The sequence below is a fragment of the Somniosus microcephalus genome, chromosome 1, assembly GCF_052327205.1.
Source record: "Somniosus microcephalus isolate GS21.2 chromosome 1, FLI_Smic_1.0, whole genome shotgun sequence".
NCBI lineage: Eukaryota > Metazoa > Chordata > Chondrichthyes > Squaliformes > Somniosidae > Somniosus > Somniosus microcephalus.
In genome coordinates, this window is record NC_140987.1 from 436185649 (window position 1) to 436201865 (window position 16217).

The 16217-nt window shown below is 47.5% G+C and overlaps 1 protein-coding gene across 4 annotated transcripts in view; it reads right to left on the reverse strand.

Annotated features, from left to right (window-relative positions):
- Window positions 1-16217, reverse strand: part of ophn1 (oligophrenin 1) — a 254404-nt gene that overhangs the window by 92808 nt on the left and 145379 nt on the right. For all 4 annotated transcript variants that reach the window (XM_086000871.1, XM_086000881.1, XM_086000862.1 and 1 more), the window contains 4 exons: window positions 10204-10237; window positions 10020-10082; window positions 8823-8897; window positions 5730-5814 (listed from right to left, as the gene is read on the reverse strand). In XM_086000871.1, coding sequence (XP_085856997.1) covers window positions 5730-5814; window positions 8823-8897; window positions 10020-10082; window positions 10204-10237 — 257 coding nt within the window. The remainder of the gene's footprint in view (window positions 1-5729; window positions 5815-8822; window positions 8898-10019; window positions 10083-10203; window positions 10238-16217) is intronic.

Here is a 16217-nt window from a genome sequence, read left to right on the forward strand (position 1 = left end):
GCTTACCGGACATGATCCCCAAGCAGCGTGGACCCCGTGGGCGAGCTGGTAAATTCTAAAGGTGAGCTCAAAATTGTTGTTAATCCTCTGTTAACAAGGTCATAATGACCTAAATTATTCTTCTTAGGCAGTCCCTCGGAACCGAGGATGACTTGCTTCCACATTAAAAATGAGCTCGCAGCTGACTGATGAGTCCAATGCGGGACCTACAGTCTCTGTCACAGGTGGGGCAGACGGTGGTTGAAGGGGCGGGTGGGTGGGGTGCTTGGGGTGACGTGCGCTCCTTGCGCTGCCTGCGCTTGGCTTCTGCTTGCTCCCGGCGAAGAGACTCGAGGTGTTCGGCGCCTTCCCGGATGCTTCTCCTCCACTTTGTGCGGTCTTGGGCCAGGGATTCCCAGGTGTCGGTGGGGATGTTACACTTTTTCAAGGAGGCTTTGAGGGTGTCCTTGAAGCGTTTCCTCTGCCCACCTGGGGCTCTCTTGCCGTGCCGGAGCTCCGAGTAGAGCGCTTGTTTTGGGAGTCTCGTATCAGGCATGCGGATAATGTGACCCGTCCATCGGAACTGATTGAGCGTGGTCAGAGCTTCGATGCTGGGGATGTTGGCCTAAGCAAGAACACGGACGTTGGTGCGCCTATCCTGCCAATGGATTTGCAGGATCTTGCAGAGGCAGCATTGGTGGTACCTCTCCAGTGCTTTGAGGTGCCTGCTGTACATGGTCCATGTCTCTGAGGCATACAGCAGGGCAGGTATCACTGCTGCCCTGCAGACCATGAGCTTAGTGCCGGGTTTGAGGTCCTGGTCTTCAAACACTCTCTTCCTCAGGTGACCGAAGGCTGCACTGGCACACTGAAGGCGGTGTTGGACTTCGTCGTCGACGTCTGCCCTTGTTGACAGTAGGCTCCCGAGGTATGGAAAGTGGTCCACGTTGTCCAAGGCCTTGTCGTGGATTTTGATAATCGGGGGCAGCACTGTGTGGCGGGGGCAGGTTGGTAGAGGACCTTTGTCTTACGGATGTTTAGTGTAAGGCCTATGCTCTCGTATGCCTCGGTGAAGGTGTTTACGATGGTTTGGAGTTCGACCTCCGAGTGAGCGCAGATGCAAGCATCGTCTGCATACTGTAATTCGACGACAGAGGATGGGATGACCTTGGATCTGGACTGGAGGCGACGGAGGTTGAACAGTTTCCCGTTTGTTCTGTAAATTAGCTCCACTCCAGTGGGGAGCTTACTGAGGGTGAGATGGAGCACTGCAGCAAGGAAGATGAGAAGAGTGCTGGTGCGATGACACAGCCTTGCTTGACCCTGGTTCGTACGTGAATTGGGTCTGTGGTGGAACCGTTGGTCAGGATCACGGCTTGCATGTCGTGGTGAAGCAGGCGGAGGATAGTGACAAACGTTTGAGGGCAGCCGAATTTGAGGAGGACACTCCATAATCCCTCACGGTTGACAGTGTCGAAGGCCTTTGTGAGATCAAAGGCGGCCATATACAGCGGTTGGTGCTGTTCCCTGCATTTCTCTTGTAATTGACGTGCGGTGAAGATCATGAATGAACTCGATGAATTACAAGAGAATGACCTGAATTGCCTCCCCTGCCACTGCGTGTCGGGTCTGCTCAGCGCTGACAGACCCGACATTTGGTAAAGGTGCGTGGCGGTGGGTTGACAGTGGGGTTCCGACCCACTGTCAAAAAAAAAAACCACTTTCCCACCCGACCTGCCACCGATCACGCCCGCTGGCCCCCCACCGGAAAATTTCCCCCCCCACAGTGTGGGAAAACTGCCATGGAATTTTCATGGGCCTGCCAGACTAAGGATTAAAACAGAAATGGAAGCAATTGTCCTAAAGCACTGCCATGTGTTGTACAGGAATCAATTTTAACTTATTGGGAGAACTTAAAACAATTTCTTCTGGAACGACAGTGAACAGGTTTGTAAGAAATCAAATAGCTTAAAAGGAGCACAAAGAGCCTGTGGTGTATATCCACAGAACATACCAGAACATGCCAGAAAAAAGTTGAACACAGTCTACAAAAAAAAGGGCAATTTCTGCCGTCTGCAAGAGCTGTTGCCTTTCAAACACTTGCCAGATGCTTCTCTTACACTAAACACAGCAGCCAGCTCCACAGAACAACACGCCAGCCAGCTCCACAGACCAACACGCCAGCCAGCTCCACAGACCAACACGCCAGCCAACACGGGCAGCACGGTGGCATAGTGGTTAGCACTGTTGCCTCACAGCGCCAGGGACCTGGGTTCGAATCCGGCCTCGGGTGACTGTCTGTGTGGAGTTTGCACATTCTCCCCGTGTTTGCGTGGGTTTCCTCCGGGTGCTCCGGTTTCCTCCCACAGTCCAAAGATGTGCGGGTTAGGTTGATTGGCTATGATAAATTGACCCTTAGTGTTAGGGGGATTAAATACGTGGGGTTACGGGGATAGGGTGGGATATGTGTTGGTGTAGGGGTTACAGGGATCGGGTGGGATATGTGTCGGTGCAGGCTCGATGGGCAGAAATGGCCTCTATCTGCACTGTGGGGTTTCTGTGATTCTGTGATTCCACAGGCCAACACGCCAGCCAGCTCCACAGACCAACACGCCAGCCAGCTCCACAGGCCAACACGCCAGCCAGCTCCACAGGCCAACACGCCAGCCAGCTCCACAGACCAACACGCCAGCCAGCTCCACAGACCAACACGCCAGCCAGCTCCACAGACCAACACGCCAGCCAGCTCCACAGACCAACACGCCAGCCAGCTCCACAGACCAACACGCCAGCCAGCTCCACAGACCAACACACCAGCCAGCTCCACAGACCAACACGCCAGCCAGCTCCACAGGCCAACACGCCAGCCAGCTCCACAGACCAACACGCAAACTCCCGACGATCCAAACGGTTACCTAACACACAAAGTAACCCGAGATACACTGTGCCCTGGACTAACAATAGACCCATTTTTGTCTCTGGATTTAGAAGTAGGATTTTCTACACGCTCATTCAGGTCACTTCAGTGGATGGTTAGTGTCAGTCACTTTCATACCAGACAGGTACATAGAAAAATAGGAGCAGGAGTAGGCCATTCGGCTCTTCGAGCATGCTCCGCCATTCAATATGATCATAGCCGATCCTCTATCTCAATACCATGTTCCCGCTCTCTCCCCGTACCCCTTGATGCCTTTTGTATCTAGAAATCTATCGCTCTCCTTCTTAAATATATTCAGTGACTTGGCCTCCACAGCCCTCTGGGGTAGAGAATACCACAGGTTCACCACCCTCTGAGTGAAGAAATTTCTCCTCATCTCAGTCCTAAATGTCCTACCCCGTATCCTGAGACTGTGACCCCTCGTTCTAGACCCCCCAGCCAGGGGAAACGTCCTCCCTGCATCCAGTCTGTCTAGCCCTGTCAGAATTTTATACGTTTCAATGAGATACATTCACAGCCTTTTGCAACACCAGTAAAAATGCAGCCAGTTGTCCAAGTTAGCTCAAATAATTCTGTAGATTTGAACCAGTTCTTGAGTGTTAAACAGACAACCTACCGGTTAAGTTCCTTTCAATGGACTTTCTTTACAGACTTACAGAATCATACAGCACAGGAGACCATTCGGCCCATCATGTCCCTGCCGGCTCTTTGAAAGAACTATCCAAATAGTCCCACTCCCCTGCTCTTTCCCCATAGCTCTGAAATGTTTTCCTTTTCGAGTAGTTATCCAATTCTCTTTTGAAACTATTGATTCTGCTTCCACCACTCTTTCAGGCAGTACATTCCAGACCATCATAAATTGCTGCATAAAATAATTCTTCATTTCCAATCACCTTAAAGCTATGTCTTCTGGTTACCGACTCTGCTACCAATGGAAGCAATTTCTCCCCATCTACTCCATCAAAACCCCTCATAATTTTGAGCACCTCTATTAAATCTCCCCTTAACCTTCTCTGCTCTAAAGAGCACAACCCCAGCTTCTCTAATCTGGTCACATAACTGAAGTCCCTCAACCCTGATACCATTCTAATAAATCTCGTCTGCACCCTCTCCAAGGCCTTGACATCCTTTCTAAAGTCTGGTGTCTTTTCAAATAAATCGAGTTGACTGGTAGCTTAGTAACATTTTAATCCCAGACGCAGTCTTTTTCGGAGTCCTGTAGGTGAGCCCATCTCCGAAGTTTGGACCTTGCCTCCATATCCATTGCAGCTCGATCAAAAATTATAACTAACTAGAATGTCAACTGCCAAAGCTTTCACTTCTCCTACGCATTTCCCCCCAATGAGAATCCACACTGCAAGACGAAGGCAGCCATTACTACAATGGACAGGGAGCTATATTACCACCTTTCCACCATCTACAAGGCACAAGTCAGGAGTGTGATGGAATACTCTCCACTTGCCTGGATGAGTGCAGCTCCAACAACACTCGAAGCTCGACACCATCCAGGACAAAGCAGCCCACTGGATTGGCACCCGAACCACCACCACCTTAAACATTCACTCCCTCCACCACCGGCGTACTGTGGCTGCAATGTGGACCATCTACAAGATGCACTGCAGCAACTCGCCAAGGCTTCTTCGGCAGCACCTCCCAAACCCGTGAGCTCTTCCACCTAGAAGGACAAGGGCAGCAGGCACATGCGAACACCACCACCTCCGAGTTCCCCGCCAAGTCACACACCATCCTGACTTAGAAGTATATCGCCAATCCTTCATCGACACTGGGTCAAAAACTGTGGCTGCAGTGTGTGCTATCTACAAGATGCACTGCAACAACTTGCGAGGGTTTCGGCAGCTCTTCCCAAACCCACAACCTCCAACCTCTAGAAGGACGTGAGCAGCAGATGCATGAGAACAGAATTGCCTCTAAGTTCCCCTCCAGGCCACATACCATCCGGAGTTGGACATAGATCATCGTTCCTTCATCGTCGCTGGGCCAAAATCCTGGAACTCCCTACCTAACAGCACTGTGGGAATACCTCCACCACACGGACTGTAGCGGTTCAAGACGGCGGCTCACCACCACCTTCTCAAGGGCAACTAGGGATGGGCAATAAATGCTGGCCATGCCAGCGACGCCCATAACCCATAAAGAAACGAATAAAAAAAAAAAACCTGGGCAAAGGCTTGCATAGGCCAGCTGGGTCAATTGAGGACTGTCTAAACAAAGGCTGTCCTGAATAGATTGTAGCATCACTACTTGTCAGTAATGCAAGTTTCATCCAGCTTTCTAAACCATTCTTTTCTAAACTTTACCTCCGTCACTAAACAACAGTTTGACGGTCTTTCGTAAAACAAATACACGTCAGGCAAGGCCAGAGAAATATAGCTAATTTCCAGTGACAAGCCATTTTGAAGGCTTTTTTTTTTTAAATCTGCCTTTTAAGATACTTGGATGAGGAGAATTTTGTTGTTGTTACACAGCGAGTTATAATGATCTGGAATGCACTGCCTGAAAGGAAGGTGGAAGCAGATTCAATAATAACTTTCAAAAGGGAACTGGATATATACTTTTGCAGGGCTGTGGGAAAAGAGCAGGGGGGAGTGGGACTAATTGAATAGCTCTTTTAAAGTGCCGGCACAGGCACGATGGGCCGAATGGCCTGCTTCTGTGATTCTATCACGTATCACATAACCTTTAAACTATTGAAAAAAATGGATAAACATATCACTTCTCACAGGTATGGAGTAGATAGGGTGGGGGGCAGGATAGAATCATCCTGCACTACGTAGCCTGTGGGGTCGCCTACCTGAGGTAGTGCTTCAGTGCACTGGTGATTGTTTTCATATCCCACTCGATGCTCTGGAGGTCAACATCACCAGGATGATTTGGATCTAAGGAACAAGAAATAATACAGTAAAATGAACCACAATCACTGCGTAGGTCGGTCAGTAAGGACAGTTTAATAAACGCATGGAAACCTTGCTGTGCGCCTTGGTTTCTACAGTGCCCACGGTTTCTGGGAGCAGAGGGGTGGTGAGCGGGGAACATAAAAGTTCAGTGGATCACTTACTGAGAAGTGAGGTACGTCGCCTAATTGCAAGAGCTTTCTGGTATACTTAGAATAGCCTGTAATAAAAAAAATCTTAAATCCTGCAACATTGGCTGGTGCAGGCAGTTCATGTGCAGCTTAAACGTTTTGCCACACGTTCTTTCTTTTTAGTACTTTTACCTTGAAGCGTTTACAGGAAACTTTCGATTTACCGGCACCTAAATAACCGGAAATCTCGGTTAACCGGCAAAATTCAGGAGTAGGTTCAGGTAACTTTTATTACTTGCCTTCCTCCATCTGTTGCTGTGCAAGGGTGTGGCTGCAGCTGTTGCTAAGCTACAGAGACGCTTGCAACTTGTGGCCATTGTTCTGAAGCTGTTGCTAAGCAACAGGGTTTGTTGCTTTATACGGAGCTCTCAGCTCCCTATCTTTTACTATAGTTTTTGGTAATCCGGAATTTTTGATGAACCGGCACCACGTCGGTCCCGGCCATGCCGGATAAAAAAAAGTTTCCTGTACTTCCTTTCCCAATTTTCTGCCATCTGGCCCTGAAGGTGCCGTCAACCATCTGGTACCTCACCCCAAATGGGCATTCTTCGCCCGAGCACAAATGGCGAGCGTCAGCAGACCTTCTGAGGGGGGGGGGGGGGGGGGGGAAAGGAAGGGGCGAGCAAAAGTGAATGCCTTCCCTCGTCTCCGTGACCAGAACTACACACAACACTTGGTCTGGCCAGTGCACTCTACCGTCCCAGTAGGACTTCCTCGGCCTTGCTCTCTACAGCTTGGGCTACGTACTGCATACCGTTTTTGCTTTATTGATTGTTGCTCTACAGTGATTGAATAGGTTGACTGTTGAGTCTACTAAAGCCCCTGGAAAAATGGTGCTTGTGTGTGTAGGCCATGGACTTGTATGATAATTCTATGAAAATTTTTTTTTTTTTAAATGAATATGGAAGAATTAAGTCTACCTCAACACATATAGCAATGTGGATTTTAATTGCTCCACCATTGGTGGCCATGCCTTCAGCTGCTCAGACCCCAAGCTCTGGAATTCCCGCTGTAAATCTCTCCACCTCCCTCTCTCCTCCCATTTTCCACTCTCCGCAATCTTGAGGTCATCCAATACTCTGCTGCCCGTGTCCTAACTCGCACCAAGACCTGTTCGCCCATCACCTGTGACCTACATTGGCTCCCGGTTCAGCAACGTATCGATTGTAAAAATTCTCATCCTGGTTTTCAAATCCCTCCATGGCCTCGCCCCTCTGTAATCTCCTCCAGCCCTATAACCAATGTTCCTGTTAAGTTTTGCGGCCGTGTAGCGGTCTGGAGGTCCCGTGCAGGCCGCTTGCCAGCTTCACAATGGGAAAAACCACGCACACCGTGGACATTTGAATGGGTCGCACAGCCGCTTAAGAGGGCCGCACACCCCAAAAAAAAATGGAAGGGAACATGGCCGACAACCCTCCGAGATTTCTGGGCTCCTCTTGAACATCGCCAATTTTAATCACTCCACCTTCATCTGCCGAGGCCCTAAGCTCTGGAATTCCCTGCCTAAACCTCTCCGCCTCTCTTTCCTCCTTAAGACGCTCCTTAAAATCAACTCATTGCCAAACGTGTCAGCTGTGGCTCAGATGGTAGCACACTCGCCTCTGAGTCAGAAGGTTCAAGTCCCACTCCAGGGACTTGAGCACATAAAGCTAGGCTGACATTCTAGCTAGGCTGAGGGAGTGCTGCACTGTCGGAGGTGCCGTCTTTCAGATGAGACGTTAAACCGAGGCCCTGTCTGCTCTCTCAAGTGGACGTAAAAGACCCCATGGCACTATTTCAAAGAAGAGCAGGGGAGTTCTCCCCGGTGTCCTGACCAATATTTATCCCTCAATCATAACAAAAACAGATTAACTGGTCATTACCACATTGCTGTTTGTGGGAGCTTGCTGTGCGCATATTGGTTGCCGCGTTTCCCACATTACAACAGTGACTACACTCCAAAAAAGTACTTCATTGGCTGTAAAGCGCTTTGAGATGGCCGGTGGTCGTGAAAGGCGCTATATAAATGTAAGTCTTTCATTCTTTCTTTCTATATCTGCCCTAATATCTCGCTGTCAAATTGTGTTTGATAACGCTCCAGTGAAGCGCCTTGGGATGATTTACTATGTTAAAGGCACTATATAAATGCAAGTTGTTGTTGGATTGCACCGGACTTCAATATATTGCCGTATAATACAAAATTCCTGTCTCTAGCTCAGCCCTTCTTCATAATGCTGATTTTTTTTTTTATAAATAGGTAAAATGATCATCGATAAAAAAGTGAAAAAAAAAGTAAAAGGAATGGAACTGGTATTAATTAACATTAAAAATTGGTTTCGGATATCGCTCCAGTTGCTGCCAAAGACCGATCTACGAACGCTGGAAGAATTGTACAGCAAAGGTCGCCAATCACCTCGGGCTTCTCCAGTCCATCATGCTGTTCAAATCGGGAAAACACAACACTCTGGAGTTTTTTTTTTTTTTAAAAACAGAAGCAGCGCGATTGGCCATCAGTGAGAGAATCGGGAAATGGCGCCCCTCCAGTACGCAAACCAGCCGCCGCTAGCAGCTTGGTCCGTCTGCCGTGGTCGCTTAACCCAGTTACGGGCGCGGCGGCTGGGGAACGGTCCCCGGCACAGGAGGCCGTAGATGACAACCCACAAACTTGTACATTGCCAGTTCACGGCACAGGGGTGTAAATACTATTATGGTACCCAAATCAGTCCAATTCTGAATTCTGGTCCAACCGATACTCAACACTGTTGAGTGAGCAAGGCTGAGAGAGGCAGCACCAGTAACTTCCTTGTTAAGTCGTGTTCTCACCAAAAAACTGAGTTAGTAGTTTCTGTACTTGGAAGTTGCTGCCCACAGTTCTGTAAACACCTTCTGTAGTGATTCCTGCAAAGATAAATAAATCCAAATTCAATATTTTATAAAAATGGGGCTTAATATTAAACTTGTATCTTTTTTCACACCTTCAATTCTTCAGCCAAGATAATTTTATTCATTGAAATAAAAAGGAAACTTGTTCTGTAAACCAGACAGCGCCATGTCTCCCCACTCCCATCTTTTGGGGAGGGAGGGGGTTGGGGGGGAGAAAGGAATGACGAGCCCATCATTCCAGTCAGTCTGCTACGTGCTGCCAGGGAAATGAGGGGAAGCCATGGAAAGGTACAAGGCAGTGTTGGAGGTGCCGTGTAATTCAAGCTCTCAGCTGGTCCCACTGGGAGCAGGGATTAAATCGAGCTCTTGGTGAAGAGCTGCGTGATGCAGCGGGTTAGATGGGGGCCTGCATCAGGGGCACTGTGTAAATCTGTCCTCAGTGGGTTATAGTACCAGGGGCACCGTGTAACTCTGTCCTCAGTGGGTTATAGTACCAGGGGCACCGTGTAAATCTGTCCTCAGTGGGTTATAGTACCAGGGGCACCGTGTAAATCTGTCCTCAGTGGGTTATAGTACCAGGGGCACTGTGTAAATCTGCTGTCAGTGGGTTATAGTACCAGGAGCACTGTGTAAATCTGTCCTCAGTGGGTTACAGTACCAGGGGCACCGTGTAAATCTGTCCTCAGTGGGTTACAGTACCAGGGGCACCGTGTAAATCTGTCCTCAGTGGGTTATAGTACATGGGGCACTGTGTAAATCTGTCCTCGGCAGGTTATAATACCAGGGGCACTGTGTAAATCTGTCCTCAGTGGGTTATAGTACCAGGGGCACTGTGTAAATCTGTCCTCAGTGGGTTATAGTACCAGGGGCACTGTGTAAATCTGTCCTCAGTGGGTTATAGTACCAGGGGCACTGTGTAAATCTGCCCTCAGTGGGTTATAGTACCAGGGGCACTGTGTAAATCTGTCCTCAGTGGGTTATAGTACATGGGGCACTGTGTAAATCTGCTGTCAGTGGGTTATAGTACCAGGGGCACCGTGCAAATCTGCCCCCTGTGCGTTCCACTGACATTATAACACTGGCTTGAGATACTATAGGGTTTTATTAATAATGGGAATAGAAAGATAATTTTCCCACCTTTGGACTCCACAGCATTAATGCATCTCCTCACAAACTTCAAGCCAAGTTCATTCAGTTGCACTGTGCATGAAAAAAATTAAACTAGTGAGGATTCAGATATAGACTCTGCACTCTATCAATAATACAGAATTCCAAAATGCCCAACCAAAGTAAATGAATAAGTGAAACATTACACACATACTTTCCTCTGGTTTCGCATTCGGAGTGATGTAGATCTGGAATTCAGAAGCAGAGAGACAATAGCTGGTTAATTCAGGACAATAGAAGGATTATCCCTCAACACATTCATTTCTCCCCACTCTGAGTTTCCCTCTCCTCTCTCGGGGGTGAGGATGCAAGCACCAAGATGTCTTCCAGTGCTCCCAAATGTCAGCTTGGACAATGAGTGGTAGCAGGTTATGAGATGCTGGAGGATTCTATCCTCAAATAAACACACGCTATTGACACAAAAGCAAAATAATGCAGATGCTGGAAATCTGAAATAAAAACAGAAAATGCTGGAAATACTCAGCAGGTCAGGCAGCATCTGTGGAGAGAGAAACAGAGTTAACGTTTCAGGTTGATGACCTTTCGTCAGAACTTGAAAAAGCTGGAGATGGAACAGGTTTTTAAGCACGTGTAGGGGCAGGGGGAGGGGGGGGAGGGGAGGGGAGGAAAGAACAAAAGGGAAGGTCTGTGATAGGATGGAAGGCAGGAGAGATTAAGAGACAAATGGGATGATGGTGCGAGGCAAAAGGTGATGGTGATGGGACAAGTTAAGAAACAAAAGATGACTTTAGATGAGGTGTAAATGGCAATCGAGTTGGGTTCACTGCATAGCTAAGAAGAAGTAGGTGTCCAACCTCCCTAATCCAGGAGCAGCATGGGTAATTCAACAGGCTGATACCTGGGATGGCAGGAATTACGTACGAGAGGAGATTGGGTCGATTAGGCTTATATTCGCTAGAGTTTAGAAGAATGAGAGGGGATCTCATTGAAACTTATAAAATTCTAACAGGACTAGACAGACTAGATGCAGGAAGGCTGTTCCCGATGGTCGGGGAGTCCAGAACCAGGGGTCACAGTCACAGATAAGGGATAAGCCATTTAGGACAGAGATGAGGAGGAATTTCTTCACCCAGAGAGTGGTGAACCTGTGGAATTCTCTACCACAGAAGGCAGTTGAGGCCAATTCATTAAATATATTCAAGAAGGAGTTAGATATATTTCTTAAGGCTAAAGGGATCAAGGGATATGGGGAGAAAGCAGGGACAGGGTACTGAATTTGGATGATCAGCCATGATCTCATTGAATGGCGGAACAGGCTCGAGGGGCCGAATGGCCTACTCCTGCTCCTATCGTCTATGTTTCTATGTAATCATCAATTCAGACGGAATCAATTAACTCACCGGGAACGGAGATCAAAGCTGGGACACAAGAACAGGAGTGGGCCATTTAGCCCCTCCGGCCGGGGCCTTGCTGGGAAACAGATTGTTCATTATCGTGGCGGGTGGTGGCGTTGAGCCACCTGACGATTAAAGCAGCCATTGTCTGCAGAAAGAGACATAACTGGCATCATCCAGAACATTCCAGAAGTGATCAAAGCAATAAAAGGAAAGGAAAGAACCAGAACTAGTTTTGAAACGGTGCCTTTTACGTCCCCGGGATGTTTTAAAGCGATTCACAGCCAACCTCTGACATGCAGCCAATTTGGCCCACAAAACGCAACGAGATAAGTGACCAGTTCATCTGTTTTGGGTAGTGTCATGAATCTTACCATTCATGTAGAAATGACTCATGAGATAACACTGGGCGGCCAGCTAGTGGCGCCGTCCAAGGAAAGTATAAATACTCGGGCGTGGGCCCAGCTTGCTCAGGACGTTTTTGTAACCAGGAACTAGTGATGTAACGAGAACTCGTGGTTGTGAAACAGTTGATTAAAGCCTTGTTTTATACTCAAACCAAGTGATCAGTAGTTTTCTTACGTCAGGTAGTACTAGTTGTAGGAGGAATGTGGGCCAAGACACAGAGAACTGCCCTGCTCAACTTCGAACAGTGATATGGCATCTTTTACATCCACCTGAACAGGCGGACAGGTCCTTGGCTCAATGCCTCATTCTAAAGCTTGCACCTCAGACAATGCAGCACTCACACAGTACTGCACTGAGGTGTCCAGTCTTGGAATGCTACCACTGAATCAAACCAGCGCTTGCATTCATGTTATAATACAAACATGTTTGTGCACACCAACTGTGAGATGCAGCAGTAAACTGTGTGAAATGTTCAATCAAATCGCTGAAATGTAAACAGAAACCACACAGTTAGAACGAATTAACATCACAGCCGAGGTACTACTCTTCTTGCTCCTTATCGATGAACGTGCAATTGGTGAGCCGATCAGACTTTACTTTATGAAACTAGCAATCTCAAAGTCAAACTGTTGACAGCAAGACTCTAACCAGAATCTGCCAACACATGGGTCACTTAGGGACACATCATCAACACCTCAAGCCTGTTCAAGAGATCTGTGTGTGTTTGGAGGGGGTGGTTAGAAAGGGAGCGGAGGTAGTTTTGGACAAAGCCTCGCAATAAAATATTTGTAGACAGAAAACTGGAAACAGTCCTTCTCCAGTCTCGTAAAAAAAAAACTCCCTATGGGACTGGATGCAAACTATTCATTGAACTTTTCCAACTCTTCCATTAGTGCTCTTCAGGAGCCACACCGATCCTCTCACACAACATCTGCAGAAGGGATCCTTCTGTGTAGTCTCAACGTGATTATACAAAGCAGAATTTTTAAAGAGAGGGAAAAAAAAATGTCCCGCGTTCCAGTCACCAACATTCCACATTCGAGACACATTCTGGGAATGAATCATCGCTCTGTAACCAACACACTCGCATGCTTTCTCCTCGATATTTTTTTGAGTTAAATCCAGATGCAATATGTTTCCAATCGAGTGCGGGGCGTAGCCAGAATGGTGTAATGATACCTACTTTAGGCTTTTTTGATGAGCTGTTAATATTGGATTATGAACAGGCGCTTGAGAAAACCTCTTGGCTCACTCCGGTACATTACTGGATTGATTACAGTACCAACCCCCTCCACAAATATTTATTCTGCTCATGCAGCTTGGATGGGGAGACGGATGCAAGTCACTCACTCTCTCTCCTTTTCTCCCCTCGCTCCGTGGACTTTGTCCTGCAGTTAACCCAAGAAAAGCATCAACACGGTCAGTCTCTATTTTATCACTAGCGCAGTCATTACTCCTTTGAACTCTCCTCTCGAGCTCTAATTATACCTTCTTGCACACTTTTCCTCCTCCTGACATCAGTATCAAGAATCGTTGTGCTGTCTCCTGCTCTCAAACCACTCTCTCCATGTAAAACTGGAACACAGTACCTCCCTTAATCTTCCTGACCTTCTACAATCTGTAGGCTTTTAAAAACCCAAGTTTGGCACCATATAACTCGTAATTCTTGATTTATCTCGTTGTCTCTTCTACTTCCTTCAGTCCTTGGTCCTTCACTTTGATTTATCAACAAGGAAAACTTAGCAGAGGGATATTTGAATGGTATGCAGCAAGGGAGACAGAGACAGAGAGAAAGGAAAAGGATAAGAAACACACAAAAATATCCATTTTTACTGTCCCATTCGGAAGGTTAACACTAACTGACAATCCAAGTCTTAAACTCCTAACATTTATAAAATAATAAAATCCATCTGTAGTTCATGGGGAAACGAGGGAAGCATTTCCAAAGATAAAATATGCCAAGGTCAAGATGAGAACTAGATAATTCCAGGAATAGACCTTGTACAACTCAGGCTAAAATCCACCATCGGTCAGATCTGAGATCTGCACCAAAGTACATTTTGCAACTTTATCTTCTTTAAGCCATTGAGGCAAAACATGAACAAACACCACACAACAGCATGTTCCTATGTTGGGTATAAATACCCTTAAAAAGGTCAGACAAAAAAAAAACCAAAAGTCCTGCATGGCAGATGTTGTTGTCACTAAATGAGGAGGAGGAGGAGGAGGAAGATGGAACACATGAGCAGTTAGAGGATGGACGGGGAGTAGTTCCACCCTTAATGGTTCAATGGATCTCTCCACCCTTAATGGTTCAATGGATGTTAAACAATACCACATGAATCGGTACTGAATCATAAATACAAGGAAAGTCCCGAGTCTGGCCTGCATTAAGTGATCTCGGCCAAGGCAATGCCAAGGTGTTAGCAGTGGGAGTCAAAAGGTTGCGGGTTCAAGCTCCACTCCAGAGACTTGAGCACAGAATCTAGGCTGACACTCCAGTGCAATGCTGAGGGAGTGCCGCACTGTCTGGAGGTGCCGTCTTTCGGATGAGACGTTAAACCGAGGCCCCGTCTGCTCTCTCAGGCGGACGCAATAGATCCCGTGGCACCACTGCGAAGGGGAGCTGGGGCATTCTCCCCGGTGTCCCGGCCAATGTTTACCCCTCAACCCACATCACTAAAACATTGCTGTTTGTGGGAATCTTGCTGGGCACAAATTGGCTGCCGCGTTTCCTACATTGCAACGGTGACTCCACTTCAAACACTGGCTGTAAAACACTTTGGGATGTCCTGGAAAATATGAAGCAGGGTTCCTGCTCCCAATGGCTGTGCAGTGACTCCCGCTGGAACATGCATGTGTACAGATGCTGGGCAGCAAATCAATTGGGATTGAACAGCCAGATGTTTCCACCTGGGCTCATTCATGGTCACTTGGGGGAGATGTGCGAGAGTTGCTGGTGCCTGTTGAACAAAACTCTTCCCCCCCCCCCCCCCCCCCCCATACTATTTGGAGTAGAACGGGAATTGTTTGATTGATGTTTATGAATATATAACAAAGGCAACCCTGGCTCCAGACACAGTCTGGCTATGTACAGCTGTTTGCAGTAATTAGCTCCAGTTCTCGGCGCCTCACAGCCTGTTTCCTACACCAGATTTCTAAAGTATTTTGTGCCGTGAACAAGCTGGGTTGTGGTGGGGGGGGGGGGGGGGGGGGGGGGGGGGGGGGGAAGGAGGAGAGAGAAAGAGAAGAAATCAAAATCAGAGGCAATCAGTATTCACTGCTAGAATAAAAATCGAGCTTTCTATTGTTCCCCATTCTCTTTAAGGATTTTAAACACAGAGGCATTGATGATGGAGATGTGAGCAGGTCATTTTACTGAGACCATGAGCACAAGTTCAAAATTAACCATCTTCAGGCAAGATTAGCATATTCTCTTTCCTCCCACAAAGGCAGATATCTGGAATAGATTCTCAGCAAAAGCAACTGGTTACGATGTTGATTCATTCCTTCAAGAAGCAGCTACATCTGGTTGGGAATAGAATTGCAGTGGCGCATAATGGACAGCAGGTGGCAGCAAATACCAATTTTTTTTCCCCCCCCGAGCCACTTTCAGACAGTTTTTCCTACTCTCACAGTTGAGCTCCTCCTGGTCAAGCAGAAAATGAATTTAAATCAAATATTGCTGGAAAGGGGCCCAGAGCTAAGCTGCAATTACATGAATACTTTTCGCTCTCTAAGGGAAATGCGTGGTGACACAATGGAAAGTTTCACCTCCCCTTCTCCATGCACTCGCATCCACTTGGAGTTTAGGTCACAGACATCATTTATGAGCCCTGGATGGCTCAGTGAACAAATGCAGCTCTGGAGTGGTACTGAGCCACACGGGCTAGGTTTCTGGTTCAAATCCTGGCATTCAGTTAGCCAAGTTCACCTGGGGCAAAGTTTTCAGTGTCCTCTGGTAAAGGGGGTCATTCAGACCCTCTGCATCTCCACTACCAACCGGAGACCGCAAAGTTGGCTTTAAAAGTGATTTTGGGATGTCCTGCAGCGCTATATAAATGCAAGTCTGTCTTTCTTTTAAATGCCACTGTATCTGTCGGGGCCCTTCGCAAGTTATGTTTAAAAACCCGCCCTCTAGTGGTAAAGGCAAGTACAGCAGCATGCAGAAAAGCAAAAGTACGATAGCAAAATACTGCAGATGCTGGAAATCCGAAATAACAACAGAAATTGCTGGAAAAACTCAGCAGGTCAGGCAACATCCGTGGAGAGAAATTTGAGTTGACGTTTCGGGTCGAAACCCTTCTTCAAAACACTTGGTTTGGAAATAGTACAGTCGACAGCGCGTGTTTTAAACTATGCATCAAAGAAAGCTTCTGTTTTTAGTATCCTGGCTTCTGCAGAT